General features: G+C 34.4%; 1 protein-coding gene across 1 annotated transcript; it reads left to right on the top strand.

Moving 5' to 3' along the window:
- Window positions 1-273: 273 nt before the first annotated feature.
- Window positions 274-2,756, top strand: LOC129874948 (protein COFACTOR ASSEMBLY OF COMPLEX C SUBUNIT B CCB3, chloroplastic). Its single transcript, XM_055950346.1, has 3 exons — window positions 274-394; window positions 480-532; window positions 1,982-2,756. Exons 1-3 carry the CDS (start codon window positions 352-354, stop codon window positions 2,507-2,509), a joined length of 624 nt encoding a protein of 207 aa, XP_055806321.1. The 5' UTR covers window positions 274-351; the 3' UTR covers window positions 2,510-2,756.
- Window positions 2,757-11,232: the final 8,476 nt, after the last annotated feature.

Raw genomic sequence — 11,232 nt, 5'->3', positions numbered from 1 at the left:
AGGTTAAAATAGTGGCATTTTTTTATCAAACTACTAACGACATGGGCTTTCATTAAAAGAAATAATTAACAAAAGTCATTTTTATTCAATTTCATATAGTTTACGAGCACTTTTAATCCTTTTCTATAAAATAAAGAACACATTTGCTACGTGAGTGTAGAAAGCAAGACAAGGACAAAATTAAGATGAAACACCAAAAGTAAAGGACGCAATTGAAGTTTTGAAAAGGGTAGGGACCAATTTGAGGTTATACAAGTTCTACTGTCTAATATCTCAAGTGATAAGCTTTCGCTGGATTGTTGAAGATAGCGTCCTCATATATCCCAGCTTTTCAGAGAGAACGAGAGAGAGATGGCTATATTTTCCCTTATTTCCAGCCCACCTCAATCCAATGGTAATCCGGTCTCTTTTTTTCTTTTTCTTTTAGAGATTCCGTTTGTTACCTCTTTGTACTTACTCTTGGTCTCTCCCCCTTTTAGGATACCCAACTGCTTTGTTACACTCACATTGCAATGGCACTCCATCCCCACATGTAAGTTGATCCACTCTCTCTCTCTCTCTCTCTATGTGTGTGTGTGCTATCTGGCTGTCAGCAGAATAATTCGTGCTTGGCAGAGGGAAATATTCTATACATGGCTCAACCCAAAACCCCTTTTACTTAAAAATAAAATTAAAAAAAACTAGAAGGAGATCTAAAATGGAATACATCACGATACTGGTAAAGTTTGAGTTTCACCTCTGTCTTTCACCTTGTTTATTCGGCTTTTGTGTTTACAGTAGGTATGCTTTATACGATTACCACAGGAATAGTGCCTATGTAATTCCATTTCTTCTCTAAGCCATCATTCCGTTCCACATGACGTGAATTCATAATTGGAAAACAATTTGTTTGTTTGGTTAAGCTTTAGAAAGGTTAGATTGATTTCACTATCTTGTCAAACAATTTATAACTATTTTCCAGCACTTTAAGGAAAACAAAACCATGTTGGTGATAAGAGGTTTAAGATACTAGTCTATGAATCTATCGTTGCCTGTGTAATTTTTGTGAATAAATTGCGATTAAGTACGGAAATGGCCTGAAAAATGAAGTGCTCTACCAAGCATTTGTTTTGATTTCTTACTGAAATGCAGCAACATACTCACACTTTATCGAATCTGGTTGTCTTAGTTACATCGTTTTCAGTTTCTGTCATTAACTTTATGCATTTTGGGGACTCCGTACATAAGCTTCAAATTTCTTGCTCTATCAGTAGAGAGAGGGAATTTTTCTTTAGAAAAATGTTATTTTTGGCTCAGATGTTAAAACATAGTGAACTTCTCGTGATTAGGCAATTCTGCATGATTTAATGTTCAGAATTCTTGTCCTTTTCTGTTGGCTGCTGGTTAACTTCAGTTTTATTCCACATTGAAATCCCTGACATGGAATAATGAAACAGTATCATATCTAAAAAATCATCAGCAACTTTTTTTATTCAGAATTTGACGTTCTGTCACCCTGGTAGTCTATATTCTATAACATACTAAGAACTTCCACCTGGATGGCAGTTTTATATCTTACTTGAACTTACTTTCTGAAGGTAATTTTTCATGTTAATTTTCAGAAATTCGTATCCTTTTCCCTTGGCTGCTATTTGAACTTGAATTTGTTCCAAGTTGATAGCTCTATCATGGAATTATGAAACAGTATAATTTCTAGAAGATCATCACTAACTTACTACTTATGAAGAACTTCCCACCTGTTGGCAGGTTCTAGTCTAAAGTGAGGCAAGACTTGATCACATGTAATTTCTATTGTATGCATCATTGCTCTCCAATAGAATAAGAAGAAAAGATAGTGATACATCTCTATTCAGAAACATTGCAAATTATTTTTGGTCTCGTATTAACATTGCAAATTATTTTTGGTCTCGTATTATTTCTGTGATTTCCATTATTTTAACTTTTCCAAAGTTCATGGACTTCAGACCTTTGTCTCTTGCAGGGAAATTTCCTAATACCCGTGAAAAGAAGAAATAGACAAAGTTTGAGAGACACAAACTTCAGAGCATGTTCGTATCTGGGTGGTTCTATGGAAGTGGTTCAGTCAAATGGAAACATTCCAACAAGTCCTCTCAGTTCAGAAGAGGTTATTAAAGTCTTCACAAGCGGTGCAATTGATACCTCACATGCTTCATCACCACTGATGCAAGGATTGGTGCTGTTAGATTTAGACCCTGCCACAGCAAAACTGGCGATCAGCTTTCTTGGCCCCTTGTTATCTGCATTTGCCTTTATGTTCATTTTGAGAATAGTCATGTCCTGGTATCCTAAGCTTCCAGTTGGGAAGTTCCCTTATGTCATAGCTTATGCACCCACAGAGCCCTTTCTTGTCGCAACACGACAATTGATTCCTCCGCTCGCTGGAGTTGACGTGACTCCTGTCGTTTGGTTTGGATTAGTCAGTTTCCTTAATGAGATTTTACTAGGCCCTCAAGGGCTGCTTGTCCTCCTATCTCAAAAACAGGTTTAGCTCCTGCTGCATTTTGCAAAAGTTCTTCTCCTTAGAATTTTCCATCACCAGCTCAGCTCCTTACTGGAGAACGGCAGGAATATAGAGAAATCCATTGGTCTTCTTGTTGTTCAATTGCACATAAAATCTGTATCTATTAGTTGACAGCTCTGTCATTCTGTAATGTCCAGATGAAAATTAACTAGGATCCCCATTTTGTATAATTCGAGTCAGTGCAGGTTAATAAAGATTGTGGTTCATCCATTCATTTCTTTACATTTTTCTGAGCACATAGAACATTTTTTTTTAAAGATTCCTTGTGTCACGAATCGAAATCGGTCCATGATAATGTCTTCTATAACCTCCAATTAGGCAAGCCTAAACCCAAGCGGAAGACAACAATATAACTCTAAATAGAATAGTGGAATCAGAATTAGAGATGCACATAATAAGTCCATAGCATAGCTATGTAAGTACGATACAAAATATATAAAATGGACCAAAAAGTGATTGAGAAGACAAAACTATACACGAAAATCCAACCCCGGACCTGGTGTCACCGGTACAATAGCATCTAAGTATAGAAGGGACTATATATAATAGAATTGACTACCAAAATACCAAATACAAGTCAGTACAAAGGAAAGAAAGCAACAACCTTTTGGACTCCAGGAGCTCACCAAAATCCAAATCTGTGATAACCAAGAGAGATCAGATGTTCAACGAGGGTGGCTCGTACTAGGAACTATATTAGAAAAAGATGTAGAATTGTAGTAGGAGTACGAAAATACTAGGTACTCAGTAGGCATCATAGGCCGACCGAGCTCAGAAAAATTATATATATATAAAGTGTGATAATGCTAAAGCTACAATTTACAACTCAATGAACAATGAGCAAACACCGAGGATAATGAGAATCATTCATTAACAAGCAAGTAACACCCAATACATGAAAATCACAACCATATAATAGAACAAGATGATGTAACAGAATGTGGCCAATGCTTAAAAGTAGAAGCCCAGAAGAACCCTCAAGCTGCCAGGAATGATATCTAGGACTCGTCAACAGATGAAATACAAGTGAAAACATAACCCAGAATTCAATCTGCGGGTCGCCCTGGGGTAACTCCTCAAGCTTATCATGAAAATGATTCGCCTTAGAGTGTCGTTGTCATGCCACGAGCCTACTTCCTGGACGTGGCCGGCACTCAAAAACCATTGTAGCTCCCAAGCAAACCCTTAGCCTGACTGGCTACAGAGAAGAAGACTAAACATACATGCAGAAGCTTTAAAAGAGATACATGTTCAAATTCATTTAACAAACTTAAAACATCTCAATCTTACTTTAAGCAAAAGTTTGAAAATAGCTCTGAATATAAATAGTAATAGTGTTTAAATCATCAGAATAAATAAACTAAATTGTCTCACTAACTTGTTTATCTATGAAGCCTCTAATAACTGAAGATAGGTGTCGAGACAAGACTTGTGACTACTTGACTATTCTATTAACAATGACTAAAATCAAATAAACTGAACTAACTAAACTGGAGTCAACCGGAAGCGAGGAGGTCTCACCAACTGCTGATGCAAGGAGATCTTACTGAAGGTCTGCTATTGTGAGTACCTGAAACTGCATCATAAAATGATGCAACATCGAAATGGCGCCAGTACTTGAAATGTACAGTATGTAATAAAATTGAATGAAACAATAACTGAACTGAATACTATTGCTGAAAGAAATGCTGAAAATAACTTGACTGAAAGTAAAGCAATGCAGGTGTAAAAGAAATGGGTGAAGATTTACAATTGAGATAAGGGAATAATGTAATCTTAAAATAATAACTTTACTCTTCTTGGGGAGTTTTCCTAACCGACAACCATCACTATGAGCCTTGTGATGATACAATGTACTACTCACGTTGCTAAAGCCATCCAATAACTTTCCAGGGGTAAAAAAATGCAACTCAACTTATGGATCCATCTAAAAACTCCTTACTAGGGACTAAGCTGAGGAATCACCCAAAAAAATGACAGGATCATATCTACACTGATGGCGCAGGTTATGGGGTTTGAGTTATCTTAACTTGTACACAAATTGCTGCTCAATACTTCTTCTAAAACAATGCAATAGTGCTCATATAATATATGTGTGAGTAAATACTCAAATTACTTCTCTGAAGTTATATTGAACTTTACTTAACTGACTGAAACTGCTTTCTAAAATTATTTATACTTTCTTTAAAATCAACCTGCTTTTTCTCAATACATGTGATGCATTTGGAATCCTTTAGTTTCCTTAAAACTCATTCTCAATAATAATGCAAAATATTTGAATTTGACTCAGATTCTAAGCACCATGCGTAAGGAATAGTAATGCAAAAATTTCAAAATTCTTATCTAGATAGGGTTTATGTAAGGAATAAATACGAAATATAATCCATAGATTAGAATTGCATAAAGAAGCATACACTCAATAATAATACTTCAAAAATTCAATAGAAATAATTAAGACCCATTCAAGAATTGAAGAAAGTTTGAGTTAAAATCCAAGGTCATCTCTTACTGACTGAAATTAGATGTAGGGTGTGAGAAAAAACTTAGTCCAACATTACATATCTGAAGAACGATATAACACCCCCTAAAAACGTTGTATATGGTGTTTCAATTCTCAACGAAAATGATATACTTCTGTATTTCTGACATAACTCTTCATAGGTTGGTTCAAATTAGGTAATTCAAATTGCTGAATAACCCCAACATAATTACCTACAATTTTCATGCGACCATAGATTACGGTTCGGAGGTTAAGCAGGTCAAATAAATTAATTTTTGCAAGATCTGGTATTGTGATGAAATAGAGTATTTGTAGAAGAAATATCATATCTCACTATAGCATAATCCAATTTAGTTGATTCTTGAACTAAATGAAAGGAGACTTCTAGAGCTACAATTATTATGAGACACCAAATCCTAATTAGGAAGTTATCTTGTTCAAACGTAGCTTCGAAAAGGGTATTCTGTAAAAATAAGATTCATCTCACCAACCATGGAAGATCTAGATCCATTTGACATGAGCCATGACATCAATAGTCCTCCATTTGACATTACCCATGACATCATTAAATTTTCAAGATCATTTTTTCTAATTATTTTATTTATTGTTAGGTCCCTCCACACCTATAAATACCCACCTTATTTTCTCATTTTGTTCATCAAGTTTTTTCACGCAACTCTTCTCTCTATACACTTTTTTACTTATTCTCAAATATAGTTTTAGTTTTTAGTAGTGTAGAAATATTATTTTGGTGATTCATATACTCCGTATAGTACACAAAATGCTCCATCGAGGAGAAAATAATAGGGGTTCAAGAGTGTTCATTGAGTCCTTCGATTCTGAGTAAAACTTCGAATTCCAGGTATGTAAGGCTTCAAAGAGAGTATTTCTTCTATTCTCATGCCTAAAGTATTTTTATTATATGATAAATTATGTTTATTTATCCAATTCTCTTCAAACTTTACTCTAAGGTATGTGGGTGTTTATCCATGGATTCTTCCACCAATGGAGTCCAAAACTTTTTCAACTAAATCTCTTGATTTCAAGTAAGCTTTTCTTATGGGTAATTCTTATTTCTGCTTAATAACATGAATCATGGTTAAAATAATGAATATTGGTCTATTTTGATGAAAAATGATTCCATATGTACGGATTGATTGTTTGCAAGTATTTTCTCTACTTATCTCTTTAAAGGTTCTTGAAATTCATGGTGGATTGTTTAAAAAATGATTTTTAATTGATGGATTTTAAAGTACTTATGCATAATTTTATTTACATACATGTTTGAAAGTTAAAGTGATTTGAACCCACCTAGTTTTCCTATGTTTTCAATGAAACTTGACTTGAAACTTTTGACTCCAAATGAATGTTTATGAAAACAATGTCTATGATCAAAAGGGAGTTTTATGAAATAAAATAATAATTAATTGCTATGAATGATGAATTCTTTATGCAATAAGGAAAATTCTTGCATATTTGAATCACCAAAGATTTTAATGAGCTATTCCACCGAATGTGATGTTTTGAATTCTCAAGCTATATGCTATGGCAATTTTGAAGTATTAAACTATTCCGTGGGATTGACTTATCACCAAATGAGGCATTGAGGTGGGATTCGGTAAGGAAATCCTAGTAGCAACCCCTTGTCTTATTAACTATGTGCCTATATAGGAGCCCTTGTAGGCTTTTTAGGCTAATGGATCCATGAAAGCTCTTAAAGTTAAAGTTAAATAATGAATGTAAAGTTGACGGAATTCTACCCTAGGCAAGTAGACTCCCCGGCCAACGTAGGGGATTATGTTGGATTCCATGTAATAGCTCACATGGTCTTAATGTCGGTTATAGTCAACTTCCCACAAATGAACATTTCAAATGTTATAATTACTCATGCATGTATATATCCACATATGTATGATTTAAATGATATCTATTTGATTACTCATGCATGCACTCATTTACGTACTTTACCTTATAAATATCCTAAATGTTTTACTTTGTATTACAAGACTACATACTTAGTACATTCAAAGTACTAACACATACTCTTTTGCCTACTTGATATCACTATGTAGGGACTAGTGCTCCTCTTCGTTCTCCTCCATGTAGCTTGTTGAGATTTTGTTTGAAGGCTACTTTTGGTGAGTTCCCATGTTTCGGGAACAATACTCCTTTGTCTTTTTAGCCTATGATATGTTGAGACCTTTAGATATTTACTATGATATTTCATTCTATTTTGATTGAGGGTGATCTAGGAACTTGTCTTAGCCCTCACTAAATCTAAAAGATAGAGGTATTTTTGGACATATGTAAGTTGAAGATTTGATAGTATGGTTTTTATTTATTTATTTATTGTCATTATCTATAAAACGCTAAGTGGGATTTTACTGGGTTGTTGTTGGTGGTGGTGGTGTATCTATAAAAGGCTAAATGAATTCTAAGAGGCTAGGGTGAGGTACCTCCGGGTTCCTCATTCGTCAAGTCGCGTCTAGGCCCTAGGCTTGGGTCATGACAAACGAAGTTCCTGAAGAAGCTTTGAAGAAGATGTTTGAAACCCTAGAATTCTCCTCTCGTATCTTTCTCTATGACTTTAGAGTGATTGTGAGAGTAAATCGATGAAATAATATTGATAAAGACCTTAAGTAGTTGCGAAATCGTAAAAATTTAGGCTTAGAAGGATTTGGAAAAGACTAAAATAATCCTTATTAGAAACTGGGAGGGGCCATCTACAAGACCATCTACAGTCTATAGAAACTTCTACGGACCTTAAAAGCCTTCATAAAAAGCAGACTGGACTTCTGTGGTTTATGAAATTTTGGATTTACGAAATATTTTACGGTCCGTAAAACCTTTTATGGGTCGTACTGGAAAATCGTAGAAATCAGGCAAAAATCAATTTTCAGAACTTTACCTTCATGAGACATTTTGTAGGCCGTAAATACGTCTACAGGCAATAGAATGGTTTGTGAAAGTCAGAGTTAAATTTCAAATTTAGGAATATTGTTCCACGGTTCAATTTGTGATCCATAAACTATTTTTTTGGCCCATAAATTAACCCGTGCAACTAAGTTCAACCTTAGCATTTCAAGTGTCTGATTCCATGAGCCCATCTACGGTCCTTGATTTCTTTTATGGGCCGTAGATGGTGTCCGTAAAAACTAAAATTTCAGGAAAATTTGAATTCTTTCTAGACTTTTATGATATGATCTGAGTTAAAATTTTCGGGGTGGTAAAATATCCCCCTTGGGATCATTCTTCCTCGAATGAAGTTCAAGTCGTACTGCAAGAGAAAGGAACTACACATAATACATGTCTGACTTATGAACCTTCCTATTAACACAGATAGAGTTGGTTCATGCTATGAGTTTGGAAGTCACTACAATACATAAGGCACGAATGTTCACAGAAGATTATAAGATTGCAGATCATGTGTCACGATCCAAGTCTAGGGCCTAGACGTGACATGGCGAATGAGGAACCCGAAAGTACCTCAAACAAGCCTCTTAGCATTCTTTTAGCCTACATAGGTAATAATGATAAATAAACAAGCGGAAATCATAATAGTAAATCTTCAACTTACATATATCCAACAATACCTCTAACATTTAGATTTAACGGGGCTAAGACAAGTCCCTAGCTCACCCTCAATCATAATATAAGAAATTCCATAGTAAAATATCTCAACATATCATAAGCTAGAAAGATAAAGGAGTATTATTCCCGGAACATGGGAACTCACCAAAAGTAGTCTTCAACGGAATTTCAACTAGCCACATGGAGGAGAACGGGGAGGAGCACTGGTCCCTACACGGTGATATCATGTAGGCAAAAGAATATGCGTTAGTACTTTGAATGTACTAAGTATGTAAGGATGCATGAATATTGAGGAAACATTAAAATATTTATTTAATATGGAACATAATGTAATGCATGCATAATAAATCATATAGATATCCTTTAAAACATTCATTTTATGGGAAAATGACCATAACCGACATTTAAGACCATGCGATCTATTACATGGAATTCAACATGACCCCCTATGTTGGCCGGGGAGTCTACTTTCCAGGTAGAACTCCGTCAACTTCATTCATTTCTTTAACTTTAACTTTAAGGGCTTTCATGGATCCATTAGCCTAAGTCTACAAGGGCTCCTATGTTGGCACATAGTTAATGAGATAAGGGGTTGCTACTAGGATTTCCTTATCGAATCCCACCTCAATGACCCATTTGGTGCTAAGTCAACTCCACAGAATAGTTTAATACTTCAAAATAGTCATAGCATATAGCTTGAGAATTCAAACATTATATTCGGTAGAATAGCTCATTAAAACATTTGATAATTCAAATATGCAAGAATTGTCCTTATTACATAAAGGATCTATCATTCATATCATTTCATCATTCTTTTATTTCAAAAGACTCCCTTTTGATCATAGATATGACTTTCATAAATATTCATTTGGAGTCTGAGCTTTCAAGTCAAACTTTATTGAAAACATAGTAAAACTAGGCGGATTCAAATCACTTCAACTTGCAAACATGTATGTAAATAAATATACATAAATACTTTAAAATCCATTAATTAAAAATCATGCTTTAAACAACCCACCATGAATTTCAAGAACCTTTAAAGAGATAAATAGAGAAATTACTTGCAAACCATCAATTCATACATAAGAAATCATGTTGTATCAAAATAGACTAATAATCATTAGTTTAACCATGATTCATGCTATTAAGAATAAATAAGAATTTCCCATAAGAAAATATTACTTGAAATCAAGAGATTTAATTTAAAAAGTTTTTGGACTACATGAGTGGAAGAACCCATGGATAAACACCTACATAACTTAGAGTAAAGCTTAAAGAAAATAAACATAATTTATCATATAATTAAAATACTTTAGGCATGAGAGTGGAAGAAATACTCTCATTGAAGCCTTACATACCTGGAATCTGAAGCTTTAGTCGGAATCGAAGGACTTAATGAACACTCTTGAGTCCTAGCTTTTCTCCTCGCCAGAATATTTTGTGTAATATCCGGAGTATATGAATCACCGGAATAGAATTTGTTCACTACTAAGAACTAAACTATATTTGAGAATGAGTAAAGAAGTGTATAGAGAGAAGAGTTGCTTGAGAAAGCTTGATGAATAAAGTGGGTATTTATAGGTGTAGAAGAGGGACCTAACAATAAATAAAAATAATTACAAAGGATGATCTTGAAAATTCAATTGAGGATTTTGATGTCATGGATGATGTCAAAGGGTTCTAGATCTTTCCATGGTAGGTGAGATGAGTTCTCTTTAACAGAATACTCTTTTTCAGAACTATGTTTGAAAAAGATAAATTCCTTATTAGGATTTTGTGTCTTCATAAGAATTGTAGATATGGAAGTCTAGTTTCATGTCGTTCATGAATCAACAAATTTGGTGTGAGATATGATTTTTCTTCTATAAATACTTCATTCCATCACAACATTCTGTCTTACAACAATTAATTTATTTGACCTACTTAGCCTTCGAAACTTAAAATATTATCTTCACAAAAGTTGTAGGTAATGATATTTTGGTTACTAAGAAATTTTAATCACCTAATTTGGACCATCTTATGAAAAGTTATGCCCAATATACAGAGGTTGTATCATTTTTTTGACAAGAATTGAAATATCATATACAACGTTTTTAGAAGATATTACATCATGACATGAAGTTTATAAGAATCTCTATAGGGAAGAAGCTACTAATTCGAATGTTCTCAGTGAAATTTCTCATAACATTTTGAGAAGGGAATTACGGGCATGATTCACAGGAGGCTCCTGACTATGAAGCACTAATAAAGTATGAGTATCTTAGTCAGCTAAAATAGGTTCATGAAGTATGAATGTTAGACCTCGGAAGATGAAAAGTTGGAATAAAAAGGAAAACTCAAGAAAAGGAATAAATCTCAGGCTTACAAGTTCCTCTACGACTCGTAGATGTACCTACAAGTCGTAAGGACGAGTAGTAGAGTGAACTTTTGAGTTGATTCAGGAACACCCTCAATAGTAGACCGATGACTCAACAGGATGATTCATAAGGAAGACTCGTACACAAACTTCATAGACCCTAAAATTTATAGGTTTTCAAGACCTGAAGGACGAATGACATTGACGAGTCATAAGAAAGTTTACGAGTCATAATGATGACTC

This window comes from Solanum dulcamara, chromosome 11, assembly GCF_947179165.1.
Source record: "Solanum dulcamara chromosome 11, daSolDulc1.2, whole genome shotgun sequence".
Lineage (NCBI taxonomy): Eukaryota > Viridiplantae > Streptophyta > Magnoliopsida > Solanales > Solanaceae > Solanum > Solanum dulcamara.
Note: the sequence above shows the minus strand (reverse complement) of the source record. Positions and strands in the feature narration are given on the sequence as shown.